Source organism: Mytilus galloprovincialis, chromosome 10 (genome assembly GCF_965363235.1).
Source record: "Mytilus galloprovincialis chromosome 10, xbMytGall1.hap1.1, whole genome shotgun sequence".
Lineage (NCBI taxonomy): Eukaryota > Metazoa > Mollusca > Bivalvia > Mytilida > Mytilidae > Mytilus > Mytilus galloprovincialis.
Window position 1 is genome coordinate 45,456,110 of NC_134847.1, and position 23,893 is coordinate 45,480,002.

General features: G+C 31.0%; 1 protein-coding gene across 2 annotated transcripts in view; it reads right to left on the reverse strand.

Annotated features, from left to right (window-relative positions):
* Positions 1–2,602: 2,602 nt before the first annotated feature.
* The window catches only part of LOC143047636 (uncharacterized), a 71,950-nt gene continuing 50,659 nt past the window's right edge, over positions 2,603–23,893 (reverse strand). For both annotated transcript variants that reach the window (XM_076220806.1, XM_076220805.1), the window contains 9 exons: positions 23,048–23,111; positions 20,188–20,750; positions 11,982–12,054; positions 9,965–10,113; positions 8,980–9,192; positions 7,550–7,703; positions 6,160–7,058; positions 5,448–5,579; positions 2,603–3,480 (listed from right to left, as the gene is read on the reverse strand). In XM_076220806.1, coding sequence (XP_076076921.1) covers positions 3,181–3,480; positions 5,448–5,579; positions 6,160–7,058; positions 7,550–7,703; positions 8,980–9,192; positions 9,965–10,113; positions 11,982–12,054; positions 20,188–20,750; positions 23,048–23,111 — 2,547 coding nt within the window. In that variant the 3' untranslated portion in view covers positions 2,603–3,180. The remainder of the gene's footprint in view (positions 3,481–5,447; positions 5,580–6,159; positions 7,059–7,549; positions 7,704–8,979; positions 9,193–9,964; positions 10,114–11,981; positions 12,055–20,187; positions 20,751–23,047; positions 23,112–23,893) is intronic.

The following is a 23,893-nucleotide window of genomic DNA, read 5'->3' on the forward strand; positions in this document are numbered from 1 at the left end:
TTGACTTTGAATATTTGCATAACTTGTGTAAGATGTTAAAGTATTGCTATTTTGATTTCAACATTTGCATAATCAAAATAGCAAAAAGGCGAGTCATATCTCTGTGATAACAGTTCATGTTACTTTAAATTTGGATAGACAAGATGTCCATTTTGAAATCATATAAGGAAGGACATGAAATTGAGTGTCCAAAATATAAATCAAACATATGCAAATATAAAAGATATCACCAAATATGGAATTCAATGCATATGGAGTGACTTTCAACATGGTGACTTTTTAAAGGACTCGCAATGTTAAATCTGAATATAATCTACATGTTGAAGGAATTATATTATCATAATAACATATATATCAAGAAAAAGTGCTAAATAAAATAAAGTCTTATATACCATTATTACCATTTTTTACAGGTGAAATTCAGGTAAAAATGCGGAAAGGTAGTATCCATTTTTTTCGGAAAAGTAATGCATGAAAATGCAGAAACGTGAAACTGGATTTTTGCTAGAATTGCGGAAACGTAATCTGCCCCTATTTTAAAGGTCAAATTAGAGTTTTTACCCCAATTTCACGGTCCACTGAAAATAGAAAATGATAGTGTGAGTGGGGCTTCAGTGTACTATGGACACCTTCTTGTTCATCTAGTTTTAAAGGTAATTATAATTCTGGTGTTTAGAAAAGATATTATTTAGTTTCAATTCTAAATCTATCCGTTCAAATTAAAACAAACAAAATGCTTTTCTAGAATGAAAATGTTAAGGATTAGAAGTGTACTTCTGAACTTCCATAATAAACAAGACATAAACTATGAGAGAAATTCAATAGATTTATTATCAGTATATTTTACATAACAAAACACAACAATTCATGTGATCTTTGGCTTTCAGCCATAACACTTCCTCAACAACAAAAATAACTTAAATCATTTACGCATATATTTATATGGTTTGAAATTATAACATAACTTAATCAATCTAATTAAATTAGAACATTGGATTTTGCCATTTGGGAATTAAAAACACTTAATAATTTTGATTTCATATGCCATTAAAATGCCTTTGGTAGAATTATATGAACTCTTCAAGTCTGGTTAAATTTGAATCCACACAGATATTCATTAAAAAAAAGACAAATCAAATAAAATTTCCATCCTATGGCTTTGTTTTCAAGCAGAATATTAACACTGTGAAATTCATCATCACTTAAAAAATAAAGAATTTCTGAAAAGAGTAAACCAGAAACTTTAAAATGTGATTTCCAACATAGCCTTTTAAACAATGCTGTAATTTCTAAATGTACAGATCTGCTTTTATTAAAAATTTAATTCATAGAATTAATAAATTTGGTGCATAAAATATCAGCAAGATATTTTACCTTACCACAAATTAAAGCTACCTAAAGGGAGATAAAAAAAACCACAGAACTTATATAATTGTCTCCCCTGGGCAAACATAGTTTATCATCAAATATCTGTAATAAGTTGCATGCATGATTAAAACACATACATAGTTTACACATAGAACAATGGTGGAGTTACAGTTACAAAAAGATGATCCCAGATATCTGAGATGTTATGTCAAAAAGATGATCCCAGATATTCGAGATGTTATGTCAAAAAGATGATCCCAGATATCAGATGTTATGTCAAAAAGATGATCCCAGATATCTGAGATGTTATGTCAAAAAGATGATCCCAGATATCTGAGATGTTATGTCAATTCCTTAGCAACTGTTGTTATTTTGGTATTTGATAACCTCATATGACCCTTTACCATGGTACATTTCTTTGTATACAGAAAATATTAGCATGATCAAACTAAATGGCAAAATGTTCAAATTACAATTAAAAACCATATGTTCCCTCATTTCTTAAGGAGTTTCATTTAAACTCTGTTATAAAAGTATCTACCTATACTATAAAAGTATCTTACCTTTTAATGTAAGAGATCTTTAACACTGTTTTCTGCAGTTGTATTGGCAAATTAAAAAAAAAAAATTTAAATTATATTAATTCAAAACTATTTAGTATGTATAAAAATCCTTTACATTTTAAAACAAAACTTTCAAATATTGTAAGACATTGCTGAGAATAAATTTCTTTTTTTCTTTTTTATTAAAAGTAGCACTATTTCTTTTTTTGTTACGATTTTTATTTTTTATATATTTTAAAAGTATTTTTGTAACCTGCAATGAATGACAAATAAACTAAAAACTTAAATTAGCAATACATTTATGCCTAAGATCTGAACATAGATTGATAATTTTTTACAATAACATTTTGAAAAAAAATATCGTCATCTGTGTCTTGCATAGTGATGATAAAATTTGTAGAATAATAATGGAATAAAAGAGTTTGTGCCCATTACACAATGCCCTATTCACAATATCATGTTTTGTGAACTGCAAGATCCGGGTCCAACACCTTTATTTGACATATATTTTAAAAAACTCACATTATAATGAACATGTGTACTCAATTGTTATCTGATGTAATCCTTTGTGGTAAAATTAACTTAAACCAAAACTTGAACCAGACATATCCAAAAAGGATTCAAAAAGATACATTTTTATCAGCACTAAAAAAAAATTGTTAAAAGTATAGATTAAAGAAAAATGTGTGAATTAAAAAAAGTTGTAAAGATATATAAAATGTCCTATTTCAATTTAATTCTTGCATTTACAACTCTGTCGCATTTTTCGCAATAATAAAAACCTCGCAATAATTTCTGAATAAATTACAGTATATACTGGCAGGAAGTCAACTAACTTTGAATTTAAAAAGTAGTCCTAAGGACCAGTATCTGTAAAAATAAATTTTCATTAAAACTGTTTTGACAATCTTCTGTATTGTTTACAACAAAAATTAGTACACTATAATAGTGATATAGTGATATAAAAATACTATCAATTTAATAAAATTCTTTTGCATGCAGGGTTTTATTTTTAACCATGCAAAGAAGATAAAAAAATATCTGAGTCTATTTTTAAAAATGTTTTGTGTCTTAACAGATTATATCTATAGACATTTAACATCCAAATCAGATACCGAAAACTTATAAATAAATAGAAACTTACTAAAACTAAATAAATTAAAATACAAACAGACTTAAGAGCTAAGAACAGTTAACTAAAACTAAAAAAATCATTGCACTTTTTCTTGAACAAAAGATATTTAACAAATCACACACGGTCTTCAACAGGCTCGTTACTTGAAACAACAGGATCTCTCGATGCAGATATTTTTCGTTGGACCCAATCTAAAGCATGTGAAATTCTTCTAACGTGACGAGAACTGGCAGAACTCCTTTCTTTGATTGTTTGATCTGACATTGTGAGTAACTGTTCAAGGGAGGTTACCCCTTCACTTTTTAATGTTTCACTATACATCGGTAGTCCAATAGACATGAAGAAACCATCCACAGATGAGACGTCTAAATCACAGGCTTTGGAGCAAGTTGTAGCTATATCAACTGCTGGAATCTACAAAATATAACATTCAAAATAAGGTAAATAAAACTATGGTTTTGACTTATGAAAAAAACATATTTTAAATACTTAATTTTACATGATACCACTTTTCATGGATTTTGTGGGTATAGATGAACCACGAAATTAAATGTTCAACGAATGACAAATTTTCTATTGGCTTGTATGAAGACTTCGACAAAACCCTGAAATCAAATGTCCACAAACATGCAAGTTTTCCTTCATCCACGAAAATTAATGAATCCACAGTTTAGTGATTGTTGAATCCTGTTTTTACTCGATCCCTTCCTCAATGACATTTCCCCAATTTCTCATAAATCATAACTATTGAATGTTTTTAAAAGAAACAATGTTCTGTGTAAGTTGACATCCAAATATCCTTGGTTTGATAATGTTGTTGAATTGCAGTATAAAATAAAATGCAGGGTAATACATCAATTCAACAACACTTAACTAGTTGTGTTTATTTCCTAATTAAGTAACATAGCTATATTTTGTATACATGTCATGTCAATTTCATCATGGAACACTTTTTCCACAATCCGGAGTCCATTAATGGATGAAAATAAGTTTGATATTTGTGTTACTATTTAAACAACTATCAATGTATTAATTTAAGTTGCAGTATTGAAACAATACATATTAGGTCAATGTCATAAAAATATAGACTTTTTTGTACTTGGCTAAAAACTGTGGAAGGGCTCTGTAGAACCTCGCCCTTCCTCAGTTTCTCAGCCTCATACAATAAAGTTTATATTTTCCTGACACTGACCTAATATTGCATGTATATTTTTATTTCCAAACATCAATAGTTAATAAAAACTTATCTTTCACCTTTTTTAGAGAATCTTTAATTGTACTGGAATGTATTTTTTTTTCAATGAGAGAGAAATGAAAACAATACTTCATTCTGATTTTTAAGTTTTATCTTTATCTTGAATTGTTATAATACTGTGTGGTTTTGCATTTACAACAAACAACACTGCCATATCCTTTTATTATTTACAGCTAATTTCCTAATTCATGTAAAGCAAGACTTGGTTAGCTATCTTGCTTTGTTTGTATAATGTACAATTGTATATGAGATGATGTCCAATCAAATTTAAATATATCATATACAGGTTAAAATATGCCTTTATATTACGGATTACAAATGTGTCGAGGTTTCTGATTGGATAACAACACAGAGATGTCAGTATATATTCAGGAAACTGCCGGGGTATATACGACGTTTTTATCCCCAATTGGAACCTCAAAAACGTCATCATAACACCGGTTACTATGTGACGTAGTCATAAGCTATCAGACTGTCAGAGGTTCACAGAGGGAAAATAATGACGTGCTTCAGTCAATAATACATTTTTGATACAAAATCACGCAATTAACACTTTTAATACTTTAATTTGATGTTAAAAGTGTTATTATAAATTATTACATACACGATAAAATTATGTTCACAGCAAATTAGAAAATCCTTCACGTATGCCAAACATATCAGGTTGGGTTTTTCAATATATATGTGTTGTCAACAAATACCTGCACTGGAAAATAACATTAAGTCAGGGGTAATCCGTAATATATGTGTAATTCAGGTCTCAGAAAGGGTATATACTGTGACATTCCCGGCTTAGGGCTTATATCCCCTTCGCCTTCGGCTCAGGGGATATAAACTCTAAGCCGGGAATGTCACAGTATATACCCTGTCTGAGACCTGAATAACATATAATATATTGTTTGAAGATGTCAATGTTAATAACAAAGCTTAATTTAAAGTTTGTACAAACAGAGCAAGCAAGCCTACCCAAGTTTTACTCTACAAGCATTAGGAAATTAGCTGTAAATATAAACTTAGATTAGTCCTCCTCATAAGGTTAAACAGATCTCAAGCATTTTGTAATGCTTCAGTTTCAAATTGAAGGAGATTCGTAGTATAGAATGAAAGATTTCTGATCATTTCTTACCACAGGTTTTCTGGAAGTTTGTAATTGATGAATTCTTATTTGGTCTAATACAATAGCTATACTAGAAATGTCTGTCTTCAGTTCATCCGAGTATCTTTGTATAAATAAAGGAGGTATACCACAAGCTCCACACTGAAATATAAAAAAAACTTACATTTTGAATATATGAATAAGATATGACTACAATCTGGTGTTAATATAATTCTCCCCCAAAAAAATCATACATGAGCAAAAAGGAATTTTGTTCATGGTATGAAAAAGATGTGACATTGTGGATTACCCCTTGAATAAACTAGTTTTGTTATTTGCATCCATCTATAGAACCCCCATTTTTTTTTTAAAACTTGAATTTCTTTTCAAAATATTAGACTAATTTATAAGCCTATAAGTGCATTGTCATTACTTATCTTTCACAGAATATTTAAGGTTCATTTTTTATAATAAAAATAATTTCAGACATGGTATAAACAAACTTTCAGGTTTTACTATGAGTAGGGAATTAATCTTCAAACATCTCATAAAATAATCACACAAAGAGCATGTTACATTTATACTTAAATCCCCCTGATGGTAAATTGCCTTATTTTCAGATATAAGTCAACCAAAACATTTAAATACAATTTTAAACAAGTTTTTTTTCCTTCTTTTTAAATTTAATTATAGATTGATCACCATTCCCGTTACCCAGTCTTCTATCAAATATAAAGCATACCTGGGTTGAATAAGGTTCCTGAGATAAGTCTATGGCTTCAGAGGCAAGCTTGGATGCTACTAAATTAACTAATGATTTTTTCACCTTCCTGTATCCTGCAACAGGACTATCTGTTACAGAACCATTTATGGTACGAGGCTTTGGAGTGTCATAATTCGGCACATTGTGTAAAGGTGTAAGAGAACTATTACTTTCAGATAATATCTTACGGTGGTGGCCATCACTTTGTGACGATGTTTCAGATAATATCCTACGATGGCCATCACTTTGTGACGATGCACATGAATTGATGCTGTCTGATGATACCCGTCTATGGGCATCGCTAGGTAATGTTCGTCTTTCGTTAGTTCCTAGAGGGGACATAACCTGGACTTGAGCATCTCGCACAACAGAACCCATTCTCGGAACACTTTTTCTAACGAATGTTTTGGGAGTATGACTTTCTATCACAGTTTGCTGTTGGGTTTTTGAGACGTGGATTTGAGATTTAGGATTTGACTTAGAAGAATCATTTGGAGAAGTTTGTGTTTCTGCATAGGAACAAGTCACCATATCACCTTCTTTCTGACTAGATTCGTCATTGTTACTGTCCAAATTATGTTTAATTAATTCAAACACTTCACGATCCTCCTCTGAATAATTACTTTCAATTTTTCCTCCATTGGAAGACTTGTTTTTCGAAACCTGAAAGTCATTTTCTGGAAATACATTTTCCTTATTGGAATGCAGAGGATGGAATTTTGATTGGTTGTGTATATTATTATTTTTGTTATGGATGTGTTCCCAGCTTGCATAGCATCCTGAATCACGACTAGAAGGATATGATCGCTGTTCTCCGGCCGGTGAAGCACAGGGAGGAGTGTACATCAAATATCTGTTCACATTTGGTATATGATCAACTGCAAAAAATACATAATTCAGTAGATGATTGTGTCTTGCTGAGTTATCTTTCCTTGTAATTTGATTTAAAGTTGGTGGAAGAAATAGTATTTATTTTTTTAAATATCCTGATTCAAAATTGATACCATTGTTACTAAAACCAAACATGTTATTCACAAGCTTGTCTCGTTGAGATTCTAAATGAAAAGTAGAAAAGAAGAGAATAAAAATGATTGTTAGTATCAGTTATGCATTGTGTATATATTTTTTCTTGGCCTGGGGCACATATTGTCCTGTAAAAGGAATTCTACCTTTGAATCTAAGAGTTATTTTGTTTCTGCAGAGGCAGTGTTCCTCCTTTTGTTATTGAAAGTTTTTAACATTTGATTTGTATTTGGAAAATTAAATTAAACTCCTACCAATTGGTATCTATGCTCTTCTTATAAACAGTGTAAAATGCTATGTTCTCAGTGATTTCTAGATTTAGAAATCTTAAAATTTATTTTCTTACCGACAATATCTGACGACAGGAAATCTGCAGCAGTAAGAAGCTTAGTTCTCTTCTGTGGATCAGTTATGTGTAAAGCATTAAGGTCATCTTCATCTATCTCTGCAAAGCTTTCCAGGTGATCAAACCCATTCTGAACAAATAGTTGTTCTAAGTGCTGTTATAAAATTAAGTTTGTGTAAAATAAGTCATTGAAGTTATCTCCCCTTCTTCAGGTTATGAGAAAAAGCAAGTTAAATATTTTTATCAAACAATAGTCTAGTTTTATTGAATTTAATTGTTTTAACGTCATGTCTTTGACAATGTACTGCTCTGAACTTTTACAAATCCAGCAAAACAACGCCATAAAACCCTCATCAATTTCATATCTGCCTACTAAATCAAAATATTTTTTTTGCAAACTAGAACACACCTGCGGAAGTATTGAAAAATATATAGTATAACCACATGTAATTTTAACAATATAGAAAACGCTAGTCGATGAAACATGATATTTTAATTAAAGCATATTCTGCATGCCTATTTTCAATCTGTTTTCTTCATCTTCTCATTAAATACAGATCTTTTTTTATAAAGTGATATTTAAACAAGCTTTACAGCATATAAATGCTGTCAGAGTTCATCCCCAGTTTTGGATGGATCAGTGTTGCTCAGTGTTTGTCTTTCCATCTTTTTTCTTTTTCTCTCTGGTATTGTCTTTTTGTCTTAATATCTTAGGATTTTAACTGTTACTTTGATATGTTTTTCCTTTTGCTAAGCCTTTTTTTCTTCTAAGGTGTTAAATAATTTATTTCAGAGAAAAAATACCAAAACTTAAGTACACACTTATATATAATAGTTTGAGATATTATGTATATTATATACATTACAACATAATTTACATACTTGTAATTTTATCTCTTGAAGGCTTAAAAGACAACAGGTTTATAAATAGGGGGGTGGGGGGGGGGCCTACTCGTATGCACCTTATTGTGAATTGTTCACCATTACGAGATGACCCCACTTACCAAACTAACATGGCCGACTTGTCTAAAAATAGACAATGGGGGTAAAATGCAGTTTTTAACTTATACATCTGAAACTAAAGCATTAAGAGCACATCTAACAAGGGGTAAAAATGCTTACTAGGTTCAGATTTATCTGCCATGAAATAAACAGTCGAATCAGACCACCCATTGTTGGGTTGTTCCACCTAAATTGGTGATTTTCAGGCAATTTTGCAGTTTTTGGCTATCATCTTGAATATTATTATAGCATTGTTATGATGTATTACAGAGGTTTTCTTAAAAGTTGTGACATAACAAGATAAAATATCTGAAGCCACAAAGGAAAAGTTATTATTGTATGATGTCAATAGTTCAAGTGCCGCAAATTCTAAAATGTCCTAGATTCTAAAATGTGAACACTTAAAATTAATGGCTGACATATCTTACCTGCAAACCTAGTTTCTGTAAAAGTTCTGTCACAGTCTTTGGTTTAAATCTTTTTGTATTATTTCTCTGTGCAGTGAGTTTTAATTGAGGTCCTGCAGCATGATGCTCCAGGGGCTCCACATGGGAGGCTTTGAACCATCCACTTCTACCATTTATATTGCCATAACATAAACCACTTGTCGTCTTGTTCATTACAAAAATCACATCTCCTTTCTATAATGACAAGTATATATTGATAAAGTGAAGAAATGTGTCAAAGTTTAAACATTTGCTTACAGATTGTATTTGAGATCATTAAAATAGTAGTTGCACATTACTATTAAACCATAGACAAATAAATGATTGATAAAATACAATATTTGAGTATAAAAATTAGATTGATTTGGTGTACCGTAATATAGTGTTTTAACTGGCTGTTTCTGTATTGCCTCAAGGGCCAATAAGGCTTTTTCCATATTGGCCCTGTTTTTTTTTTCTTTTTCAAAACTTAAAGATGTTACAAAACATTTCACATCAATTAACCTGTTTATTTTACGATTTTGATTTGAAACTATATAAAACAAATATTTTTATGCATAATAATAATACCACCAAAGTTAAGTAATGGCGTAAGAAAATTGAAACCAGAAGTGAACATCCCGTATTAGACCATGGGCCAATACGGCTTTTTCCATATTGGCCCTGTTCAAAAAGCAATATTAACTCTTGACTTATATCAACAATGAAATGTTTTCTGTATTGCACATGCTGAATTATCTGTAATAGGGCTGATTTGCTGACATCATTTAATAATCACCAATTTTGACTTTCCCCTAACATTTATTGTGTAATTCATATAAATTTGGTATAAAAATGAATTTATGTCTTTAATCAAGAAAGAGGGTAAATTTTCTATTCTCATAAAATATATATATAAATTCTTTTTAAATGAAAGATTGTGTGAATCTGTCTGTAAATATTTTTTAATGTAATGTTAAATGTCTACCTCAAGTTTTAGGAAATCTGTATCTGTTTTCCCAGGAACAAAATCTGTATGTACTTTAACAGCCATAGGACATGCTGCCCCAGACAAAACATTATCTTCCATTGATACAGAACTCTTTCCACTCATTGGACTAGCACTATGCAAACTTCCTGATAAACAAAAAAGTTTTTATTTGTAACTACTGCTCTTTCCAAATATGAGTAGTTCAACATGTGAATAAAATACATGACAATGTTTAAGAAAAAACAACCAGATAACACAAAAATTAAAAATATTTCTAGTTTCTAGAGATTAACGACCTTCAACAATAGACAAGTGACTATTCAATATGTCAAGCTCTTATCCAATCAGATTTTAGGAAATAGTAGTCAAATTAACAAACAGAGAACATTCAAGATCTTCAACCAACTTTCAACCAGGTTAAAATCTCTCAAATATTGTAAGGTTATGAGAACTTTTAAACAATGAATGTAAAATACACTTAAAGACCTCACAATAAATTATAGACAAATTTCAAAAAAAAAAAAGATGACACTTTTTATTTTCCAATTATATCTACCCATTTTCATTCTTTTTTCAATTACATAATTCTAGTCAAGATAAGAACATTGTAATATGTAAGTTAACACTTAATTAAAAAGGTATTAAAAATAATTAAATTCCATGTAATTTCTTTTTAATCATCAGTTATGCAATGGAATCAGATTAAACAATGCTTTATGTCCTTTGTTTTTATGATTTTGTTGTTTTTGTGCTTCCAAAATGCCAAGCTGATAAGTTAATCAAATTCCAACTGAATGTTTTACATATAGTTCTTCTGTTGTGCTGTTACAACACTCTCCCCTTTCACAAACATGTTCCTTTCTGCCATATTTTTAAAATGCATGTCCCAAGTCAAGAGCCTGTAAATCAGTGGTTGACGTTCAATTGTTTTTTGTTCATTGTTTTTTTTTTTTCTTTTAAATTGTTTCGTACTTTGTCATGTGGGGCCCTTTTATACCTGTCTGTACAGTATAAGTTTTGCTCATTGTTGAAGGCCTTATGGTGACCTTTAAAAGGTTCCATCTGCATCATTTGGACTCTGGTGGATAGTTGTCTCATTGGCAGTCATACCAGATCTCCTTATTTCTATATTTACTGCAGTAAACTGTCTCATGTAAACTTAGGATTAGCATGGTGTTACAAATAAAAAAATCCTCAGATTTACGGCTTTCTTAATATGAAATAATCATTACTTCCTGTTCTTTACACATTTCTTAATGTTATGTAAGTAACAGACGCATAATACTGAAATTGAAAACAATATTTCAGCCATTTTATTTCACAGCTGAAATGGTATGTCTAAATGCCTGTTAAACAGCTAGTCACAAAGGAACATGCAAATCAACAATGTATCATTTGTAAAAGATTACCCATCAAAACAATTATAGACTACCATAGTATAATAATACCCCACAGATCTATAAAACGTCAAAATAAGAGCACAACACGATATTCTTCACAAATTTCTGATACAGTCGTCCATGACAAGATATCATAATTGTATTATCGTGGAAGAAAAAAATGACTTCTTTGAATCTAATCGTCTGTCTTGTTAGAAAAAGAAATATAGCATTGATATTGTGTAAGCTGTTAAAAGGAGTAAGTCAGGACATTTATCACACATTTGGGTATATAAAAGTCAGATAAACTATCACGATTGGCAATTTAATACCAATGCTATTGTTCTTACCAGAAAAATATGTGATGAAAGTTTCTTAAAGGGAGAAGAAAACTGACGAGCAGAATAGTGAAAGAAGGGTAAATATATGGTTCATAAGTGTTTCTCATTTTTTATATAGATTTGAATAGTTTTACACTAGTCATTTTTTGGGACCCTTTATAGCTTGCTGTTTGGTGTGACCCATGGCTCCATGTTGAAGACCGTACTTTGACCTATATTGGTTTACTTTTACAAATTGTGACATGGATGGAGAGTTGGCACTCATACCACATCTTCTTATATCTAGTTACTTACTCATGCCACTGGAGCCACTGTGGTTACTCTCTGATGAGCTGGCAGATTTAGTGGTATCTGTGGTAGAACAGCACTGAAAAAAATAACAAAATCTCCTATAATAATTGGCTAAAAACCTGGACAGCTTAGGACATTGATAAACTTACATAAACTGCCAGTTTCTAACAACCTTTAAAAACTGAGAATTATGATGGAAGGGCACGAGTATTTTGTATGGTGTTGCGTTTATGAATTTCTGTCAAATGATATAACTTTTTACTTGTCAATTACACATTAAAACTGAATTGTAAGTAGCTATAATGAAAATATCTGATAAATTAGACAATTCTCTGTTACTATCTAATGAATATTTACTCTGCCACCTGCACTATAAAGTCTGTTTTGGCATTGTAATTGTCATCATAAATGATAAATGAAAAACACCAACTTAAATTTGAAATAGCATATTTCTAGAATTATAGTTATCATAACATTCACTTCTCAATACTGCCACTGAAACATTTTCATCATATTAACCAGTTCAATCCCCTTGAAGTGAAAATTAAATCTTTACCACTTACAATAAAACTGGTGATCACAAGAATGATCTAAGCTATGATAAATGTCAAATTTGGAATGAAAATCCTTTTTTTTTCTTCTTTCCTAGGCATAAAATTTTGCAATGTATATACCTTCAAAGCAAAACAAATCGCTATCAATAGAATTGTGTATTGGTGACTGATCAACAACTATAATGAATATTTATCTGTATCAGTCGGTTCTCAGTTTGTTGATAACAATTGGATTGCATGATCTCCGATAATATACAATACACCAAAGCAAATAAAGGTTCTTATTACACCCAAAAGACAGAGAAAATTTGAAAAGCAAAATCTGATAATATTTTACTTGTTTTCTATTTAATCATATTCCTCTCATTTTCAACAATTCATCGCTACTATGTAGGTGTTTTATCATTACAATAATTTCATTAGCGATAGCCAGAATCAGTTAAGATTGAACTGCAGAAGATTTAATAAATGCAACGAAACCCCTAAAGTGCATTAACTAAGAATTTAACAAGCCATAAATGCCATATGGACCTTTATGCATTTCAATATTGTTATTAATATTGGTAAAATTAATCGCCCAGAATGATCCATCGATGCAGAAACTTGACAGAAATATCCATTAAGCCAACCAGCCGTCAGAACACATTCATGTCCACACTAGAAGATGTAGGAAACACTTCATGAAATTAAATATGTCCTGTTCCAAGATAAGTTTGTGACAGCTCACAGTGTAATTAAGAAGATAGTAGTCGATCGGGACATGTGACCAATACCGTTGTTGATCAAATGATATTTTTTATATTTCTGTCTGTATAAATTGCTTTATTTGAACATCAACTACTGCCAACTACAGATGTCAAAAGAATAACAAGACACAATGGATTAAACTGTCTCGTCGATACTCTTAAAACATCTCCGGCACCTTTTTGACCTCTGAATGTTTATCTGTTTGTGATGTCACTGATATTTTTTTCACAATTTGTCCAATTAAGGTGGTACCCAACACTTTCACTAAAATTAATTTGGCTCGTTTAATATCCATAAAACTTTGTCAAAGTATTTACTTTGACACTTTAACAAAAATATAAAAATTTAAAAAATTTTGAACCAACCGTTTTGTCAGAAAAATTACACTGGTTATATAGCAATTTGACAAACACCAATTTTGATCATTGAGAAGCTTAATATTCCTTTTACAACACAATGTTACTAAAGCCTTTAGCTGAATTTACAGAGTTATCTCCCTGTAGTGTTAGGTACCACCTTAACAGAACTAGGGAAGATCATATTAAAAAATATTAGATTTTGTTTTTTTTGTATTTTGGAAATGTTTTTTTCTGATTTAGAAACAGATAGAAGACAAAGAAAAAAAATACAATTCCAACTGCTTGGGACAAGTCAAAAGAATAATAAGACCCAATGGATTAAACTGTCTCTCATCAATATCCCTCAAACATCTACGGCTTCTTCTTGACCTCTGATGTTTATTGGTTTGTAATGTTTCTGATAAATTTTATCACAATTTGTTCAATTATGAGCATATTAGAAAATATAAGTTTGTTTTTTTCCTTCATATTTTGGAAATATTTTATTATTTTGTCAACAGATGTATGAAGGAAGTTTTTTTCTCCATTCAAACTGCTAGTGACAGACGTTGAACTGTCTGACTCTTCAGGCAAATTTTATTCCACCTGACATTAAAATGTAGATTTTCACCTAGTAAATTTAGAAGAAAAGTTCTACTATCATTGGACAGCTTGGTTCTTAAATAATATCACCAAAATTGATAATGATAGATTCATGTTTCAAAGCAAAAATGACCAGATCATATTTATGTGGAGAAATGTATGATAGAGGAGTTCTTTAAATCAAAAAAATCCACAAGTAAAACGATATTCTGTGTAAAATTCAATTTTTAATTTATTTTGAAAAATTCAAAATAGTTTCTACAATTTCAGACATTGACGTTATCAGATGTCTCCACAATACTATGTAGAACTTAATAGTTTCCAGTTCACAATTTCATTTGAATCATGCAATCAAACCTGAGTCATGAAGACATTTCTACAGAAAACTACAACATTCGTAAAGCCATAGAGCTCATCAAATAGACGAAAAACATCAAAACATTAATTTACAAGAATCCAGATCTGACTTCACACAACAATCGACATTATCCTTTCATTTACAAAATGGTGGAACACAAAGGATACAAACAAAAATCGTAAAACATTATCACCAGGCTCACAAAAGCATAGAAGATTAGAAAACAAATGCTTTTTCTGTGCTGGAAATCAACTCAATTGATTGAACAGACTAGGGCATGTTAAAAATGATGTAAACACGTCATTGTAATTTGTCATTGTCGTCCAATACTTTTTTTTAATTACATTTGGTCTCCATTCATCTACTTTTCCATCTAATTCATGAATTTTAATATAAAAATTCTTTTAAAGAATTTAAATTTATCACTTCATCATTTCCGAAGACATTACTCTTTATCAGCCTTCAATTCAGCTCTACCATTAAACATAAATTTGATTTCATAGACATGAACTTTTTATTTTATCCTTTTTTTTTTTTAATATTTTTAATTAAAGACCGTCTACAATTATATAAAGATTAAACACCATTTAATGAAATATCATTTCTTTTGTGACACAGTGTAATATCAAAAGAATATTTATTTTCCTAGCAGAAAAAAATTGAATAGGTAGGTGGAATAAAGTGATTTTATTTCTTTAAAACTTTTTCATAGCCTACATATGGAACTGAGCTGGATTTTAACCGTACTTTTATCTTCGTCAATTGAACTCTGGTTGTTAGTTGTCTCACTGGCAATCATACCACATCTCCTATTTTTAAACTGACAAAACTAAAGTGGGGCATTCAAAAAAAAAAAAGTGCTAGTGATATAAATAGCAGAAACATAATCATTTGGCATATAAAAAAAAATGAAAAGCTAGCTAAATAAGAGGACATTTTTTCAAATAAATGGGGAATGTGTTTTTTTGGACACAGGTGATGTCTCCGCTTGCATATCAAATAAAGTTATAAACGGACATATCTGAAGAACAGTAACAGTAACTCTACCCAAATTTGTACTTGATTTGAGTTTTGTGTTGATAAGTAATGTGTATAAGTTTCATAAAATTTGATTGATGTCAACTTAATTTAGAGAACAAAACTGATTCAACAATTTTTTCATTTGTAAAGGTCATAACTCTAGAAAATTAGTGACAACCCCAAAATTCAAATAATTCAATATTTTGTGTATTAAGCATTGTGTACAAGTTTCATAGCATTTGGTTGAGGCAAACTATAGTTAGAGAATGGAAACCCATTTGTAAAGGGCATAACTCTAGAACGATTAGAGTGACATCACCGAAATTCAAACTTCATCTGTGATTAGTGGTAATAAGCATTGTGTATAAGTTTCATAACATTTGGTTGAGGTAAACTTAAGTTAGAGAACGGAAACAAACATTGGGATGTACAGACAGACGAGGGTAAAACTTAATGCCCCTCTCAGCCCAAGCCAAATAATGGACAAATGCATGCTGTGCATGGAAGATAAAATCGATGGTCACTTCCAGCTGGTCACTTCACCAATTTATAAATCAAAGATTTTCTTAATGCTCATCTTTCTCATGCCCAGTATTTTAAATACTTTCCCTTAGGCCAACATACACTATTAACCACCCAACTCCCTGCTTTAACAGACAGCTACTCTTGCTCAAAGCTAAGCTATTACAGCTTAATAACAGTTTGCTGTTTGAGCTTATACTTAATTCACTGCTGGCTTCCATCTGACTGCATTTAGAAATTAAAACTTTCGATTAATGTCCTTCAACTTAATGATTCTCAAAGGAAATCCAACTCTACAGGTTTTTGTTCAAAGCAAAAATCTCTCTTTAACTAATATTGGAATATTTTTATTAATAAAATGACGTTAGAAATTCTGTGAATAATCAACCTGGTATCAGACGTGTTTACATCAGATTGGATAATAGGACAAACACGAACAAAGACCACACTATTCTATGTATACGATATTTTCATCGTCAGACTTATAAAAAAATTGCCAATGATTTTATCGTTAAGACTTCATCGGTTTGACACTGAATTTAATTCCATTGTGTTGCTCATCATTTTCGTATTTAGAAAAAAACCTCATTTCAGGGGATTTTAATGATTTTGCATTTTCCCTACTGAAATTGTATCGAAGAACAATTAAACATTAAAGGAAGATGAAGCCAGGTTAATTCCGTCAATTGATCTTTGAAACTACTTTTCCTGGGAATGAGTTGGAGGAGAACATTAGACAGAATGTCATTCCTGCACATTTAATAATGATAGATCACTTGTAATTGACTACTACGAAAGTTCCGGGATTGGGCCAATTCTAATGGTAAAATTTAGATTCAAGATGAAAACTTGATTTAAAAGTTTCTAGAGTGGGCCAGTTTTAATTGTAAAATTATAATTAAAGATGAAACTTGATTTCAAGATTCTTAAAACTATCTCAAATTTGATTTCATTTTCATTTACAAAACTTAACTTAAATGTTTTGTCTGTTATAATCATATCTTTAAATACATTTTGACAAAATTTAGGTACATTATGTTTTACTGTGTTGACTTGCTGTCTTGGTAACATATATGTGTACCCCACATCTCCTTATACTGAATAACTGATTACAGGGGGGATTTAAATGGGGCCCCAGGTGGCCACCCCCCACCCTTTTTCTGGGAAAATTTTTGGTTGATTATATAGGGAATCCCTGAAGCATGATATGAGCAGGCCCTTAGGCAGCCAGTGGGCCCCCACTTATGAAAAATTCTGGATCCGCAACTGGATTAAGCTTTATTTTATTATTTTTGATATACACTTTTTTACTTTTGAATCTTGGAATTTAGTATTAACTTTGTTATAATACTTTAGAATATTAAAAATCATTTGAATGATGTTTTCATTCTCTCGCTGAATCCTTGACGTTACTTCCAACAAAGAATACTGTTTGTTTACTGTATTACATTAACATTGTAAAATACAAATTGAGAAGAAGAAACAATTTGTATAAGACAGAAAAAAAACATCTGTCATTTCCTGTAACAGACATATAATTTCATATTTTATTAACAATGACTGCAATATCAAATTCAAACATGACTTTCTTACTCAAGATAGACATTTTTGTTCTCTACCGACTTCTTAAACCAATAACCTATCAATTTCATTAAATGTTTCGTATCTGTGAAAAAGATGTATACACCTGCCAGGAAAACTGTTTACACATCCATACCCACTTAATGGGTAAACTAATTTTCTCTTACAATTCTTAAATTTCTTTCCTTCATAATTCAATTATTATTTATTTCAAATTGAATCGTGAGTTAGACGGTACTCTACTTTTCTCATTAGTACAAAGTGCTCGGAGGTATTTACAAATAACTTAAGCACAATACCAAGAAATAAATATAAAAGTCTCAATAATAATAATGTTTATATCTTCATACAACTATCAATTCTTAACTGTCAAATTCTATTACACAAATTGTGCTCTTATAATTAACCAATATAATGAAATTTGACTGAAAATGACACTTTCCCTTCCAGCAAAACTGTTTTATAAGTAAATTAGTTTCCTATCCTTTTTCCAATACACTGGTAAAACATAAGAGTAACAAACCAGAATATGACGATATGAAATTTTCTAATCGTCTATCTCATCACGGATTGTATATTATATGACAACCCCACTTAATTTTACGCACTATCTAAGTAATCCCTTGGTAATAATGAAATATGAAATATATCTCGAGGTTTGATAGGCAATTCCAAATGCGATTTATTCTCTTGACTACTTCTTATCTGTTTTGGTTTGATTTGCAAAAAGTCACATCAAACGCACCCAAGTATTTGTGGTTAAATCTGATATAGCAGGCTTAGTGTCTGTGGGGTCAAAAGAGGCAGTCTTAAAGACCATTTTTATTCCTCAGCATCAATTAGTTTTAGGAATCTTATAAACTGATCAAATATTCTATTGGTTAACAAAAATGCAAGCATCTTTAAAGAAATTGATAAAAAGAACTTCAGATAATTCCATAGTTACGAGATTTAGAATAATATTGTTAGGAATAAGCTTAAAAATGTTTCTGTCAAATGAAAATGGGACCACTTGACATGAAACAAACAATAACCCATTAATCAATTGAAAATGGTCATCCCCAAAAAAGACATGAATTTTTTGTTTTCTTTTGTAGCAATGTTACATTGTTTCAATGTCAAAAGGAAAACTGCTGTAAGTTTTGCATAGAAGCAAGAACCCTTAATATAAATTGAAATTTTCACAAATTTTCAATTGGATTGAAATTAGAATCTAGTGTCCCTGCTTCACTAAAATGATCTGACAATGCTCTGTTATTCTTTCTATTATGATGTTTATTATGTTAAACAGTGGAATTTCTGCTAAAACAAACTTGAAAGTATTGTCTCATTACAACAAACCTTGTGATCCTGAAAGGTTTCACAACAGAAAGTTTAAACACAGCATTGTCAGATTCCTGAACACAAAGCATTGACATACAATTATTATTTCAATCAGATTGACAAACTTTGACTTATTAATGTTTCCATTCTTATTCCTCTCTCTCTCTCTCGCGATATTGTTTTTAACGTTTAATGAGACTTATTTTAAGAACATGTCATTGGATGTTCTATTTCAAGTTAATAAGAATGACATCACAGTACTTTTAATCTGGTAAAGAATGTATTTTTTTCCCGATAAAGCTACACGTCCGTAATGAAGTTAACATGGAAAATCATGATCAATAACTAGATAGGAAGACTTATTTGGAAACTAATTACCACTTTGGATATTTTTATTGAAAAGACGAAACAGGAAAAACGCATTAATTTAGGTATCATCATGAGAAACGTTATCTTGGTGCACCATCTTAATTCAAAATTTTGCGACAAACTATCAATAACCTAATCGCACGTAGCAATTTCATTTTAGAACTTAATTTTATGCTGCAAAGCAAATTTTTCTACTTGGAAAAAGTTAATGAAGCAAGATGGACAATTACTTTACGAAATCTTCAATTCTAATTGAATCTGTTATAAATCATGTGTTGATCATATAATTGCACCATCGTAACTCTTTTCTGGTTTAAACACGGTAAAATGCCATTTACTCATTATTTGAATTGTATTTAAATTTTATAACATTTTTATTGTGTTCTAAAATTGTGGTAAGGTTAGCTTTATTTTATTATATGCAGTTATCTGATGCCTTCAAGTCTGGTGGGACTATTACAGATACTTAAAAGCTTTAGTTATGCAATTCTGTCAAAACCATCACAACAACAGCAAAAGCCGGAAATGAAAACTCAGCAGTTGACTAACAGGCTATTTTCCAATGATTCTCAAAAGATTTGTTTTGATACATTTGTTAATTCTAAATTAATGTAGGTACTTGTAACTAAAATATCACAAAAAGAAGTTATGTGCAATCAAACTGTTTTCACAGACATATACCGGTAAGTATTAATGTTGATCTAAATTTTTTGCTGAAATAAACATCACATTTGACATTCAATGAAAAATTTCTCTACAACAGATTCACAACATTTCACCCAAACATATCTCACCTTTAACCTTGAATGACCTCCAATTTCAGTCTTGACACCCCATGTTGCTCCAGCTGGAGGTGATGTGTCTGATGCCATGGAAACAGCACTAGAATTGCTACAGTAAGCCACTTCATCACTTCTGAGGGGGACAAGATCACTATGCGTAGGTCCTTGACAATCCATTTCAGATTCGAAAGACAAGGATGAGGTGCGAGATGAATTATCGTGAACACACGCTAAAGTTTTCATTAAATTTCCATGTTGACATTCTAAAGCTGAAAGCCCATGCATTTTCAATTCATGTGGAATAACTGGTGCGTACACTCGAGGACTGTGGTTGGGTAAGTAAAAATTTACAGGGGAGGTAATTGTGGAGCCAGGTGCAGCTCGAGTTGGAGTGCAAGACAAAGATCTAGGAGCATCTGGTGATCTAGCTGAATGTTCAAGATGGCTGACACTATGAACTCGACGATGTTGAAAACATTCAAATCTGTGACTAGGATCTGAACACATTTGATGTGTATTTGGTGAATTGTCCATTTTAACCAATTTCTGACAAACTCCACATTTCTTAGGAGAATCTAAAAAAAAAATCCCAAAATATTTTTAAGCATCTTTTACATCAAAACCACAGTACAAAAAAAATCTTCATATCTTAACCTTAAATATTAAAAAATGTTTACACCTTTTAACCAAATAATATTCAGTTCAACTTAAATTTCAATTAGAGCAATAAAACAATTGTAAGGTACATGTGTCAGAATTTTGGTAGCTTGTCTACATATATTTTTAGACAGATGTTAACAAAAGCAAAACAGAATTGACATATTGGGAAAACAAGTTATGGTTTGGAAGTAGTTTTCAGCTATAAAGGAGCAGGTTCACGAAGGGTTAAAATTGGCCCTAAATTTTTAATGTTTTTTAAATCAGGCCAAACAATTACAAATTTCAAATAGAAATACTTGTGATAATACTGTTAAGACTAAAATATACTTTTTTGGCACCTTCCTTTAAAATTTTTGAAGCTATGACCACTTAAATATACATTATTTGTAGTTTAGGTGAATATTGGTCAATTTTGTCCAAAACTTTAATTGTTTTTGCATAATTAACCTTGGCCACCATCCACGATCCAAAAAGTTTTTATATTGATGAATTCTATATCACATTTGGAATCTTTTGGTTACAAAACATTTTGCATCGTAGGTGGCGGCCAAATATTTCCTGAAGCTTTTAGGTCTGAAAATTGCCCAAAATCATCATAATTTGACAAAATGTCCAAAATGGGCCTAATTTGGAGAGTATAACATACTTTCATAAAAAGAACTGATTTATTGAGCATTAGGACTTTTGAAATAGACCCATTTACGAACTAATTTGTGAACTTTTTGGTGTTTTATGATAAAGTTGATATTTTAGGCCATTTTGGGCCATAAGTGAACCTTGTCCTTTGTTTGTAAAAGATTTAAAATATAGATTTTGACTGACATCTTTTTTATCGATACACTGTATGGGTTTTCCTCTGTGATGAAGTCGTACAGAGACCTAATAGTTGTTAACTTTGTCTCTGTTGGAGTGTTTTTTCATTGGCAATTATACCACATCTTTTTATTTTTACATTTCATATTTTACTAGATTGATTTCTAACCAATACTTGATTAATAAACTATTAAACTTGTTTTCTCCTTTTTCCTTTTTAAGTACAAAATCATATTTTTAGTGACTTTAAACAATCACTTCTAAGGCATAGAGATCATCAACATCAAAAAGTACGAAAAATTAGGGATAATTGGCTAAAATCGCTAGATAAAAATATTTAATGACCAATTAAAAAGTTGCCTTCATCAAAAAAAGTCTGATTTAAGGACAAAATAGAATATATAGCTTTGGGACTTCTTGGCTTGATGGCACTCAATAATGTTTATTCATGTGAACGTGAATAGAAATTAGCTTGCACAATCATAGCCAAAGGACTGTGTGGTACTCATTACACAATAATGTCATTCTTAATTTCAGTGGAAAACAAAGAGCTGCTGTTTGTTAAACTAACAGTAGTCAGCCATCAATTCCGTAAAATTACTGTCGGAAACCGCTTTTAAAAATGTATCTCAGAATTTCAAAAATCAAATTCATGATAAAAAGGGAGCAGTCAACAATCATTAGATGAAGAAGGATACAGAATCAATCAAAGAAGATGATGAACAGACAAACAAGAGGGTAGTAATGTCCTTCACCGTCAGGTGTCAAACAGTAATTTTTCGGCTACAATTAGCATCAGCTAGATTGCTTATAATTTAACGTGATTCAACAGAATATTCTTATGGTGATTTGCCGGATCTGAAATAATTATTGTTACCGTCATTTTGGAAAAAATTAACGTGTGATTTGTCAAAATCAATCAATTGTTGTCATACACCAAAAATTACCTTTAATTTCATTGCCAATTTTTTTTTACCATTATTCGTCAATGAAGGTACCCCCATTACCACCCTCAAACAATGGTTTACAAATTATTATAGGTACATTCAAAATTGAGCATAACAACTCACATTTATAAGATGTACCAGTTGGTAAGTTGATTGATTTTTTGTGTTTTAAGTCCGCTTTTTGCTAATTCATGATGGTTAGTTTTTATAGAAGAAGCCAATGAGAACCAAGACCTTCAGCAGGATAACTCAAAATCCTTGTTGATTTGGATTGGAGTCAAATGTGCCAGCAAGGTGTCAAGTCCAAACTCACACTTTCAGTGTTAACAGCGTAGTGATACAGTAGATGAACTTCTTTGACCACTCAGCCACCGCAGCCCAAAATGATGAGATGCACTATATGGGTTCAACTAACACATGATCCTATAGCACAATTTATAATATGGTAATACCTGTATAACCTGCTGATGGAGACTTCACTGGTCTTCCTTTTTTCTTCTTTCTGTCTTTTTCTAACTGTAATAGAATATGTAAATTTTTCATTAAAACTTCAAATACAGACTTTTAACATGGAATAGTTCTATTTCTGTTCTTTTATATACAATAAAAACAGCAGTTACAGCCGTCATGATATATTAAGTCCTTTGTCACACAATGAATGACAGAAATTGTTAGAAGTCATCATCAACTTAAGACCATGACGGAAGTTTTAAATGACCTTGACTGGCTATACAGCCCTTGCAAGTTCAGTTATCAACTTAACATGTACTGTGAATTCATTTATTCTCGTTGGTACCAAATTGAATTTCTTAGATCATGGATATTGTTTTCATGGTTTTGCCAATCTCAGCATACAAATTAAGCCTATATAAAATTTAAAATTCGTTGAACATTTGAATTTATGGTTCACATGTATCCAACGAATAATAATAAATCTACAGTATCCATTACTGAAGACTCGGACATAACTTCCTTCAAAAAGATATGTAACATTTATCATAAGCAACACGACGGGTGCCACATGTGGAGCAGGATCTGCTTACCCTTCCGGAACACCTGAGATCACCCCTAGTTTTTTGGGGGGTTCGTGTTGTTTATTCTTTAGTTTTCTATGTTGTGTCATGTGTGCTGTTTTTTGTTTGTCTTTTTCATTTTTAGCCATGGGGTTGTCAGTTTGTTTTAGATTTATGAGTTTGACTGTCCCTTTGGTATCTTTCGTCCCTCTTTTATCAGTGAATATCATTCAGTACCACTTTAGTAAATACAGCTGTATTGGCCATGCTATAAGATGAAGGGTT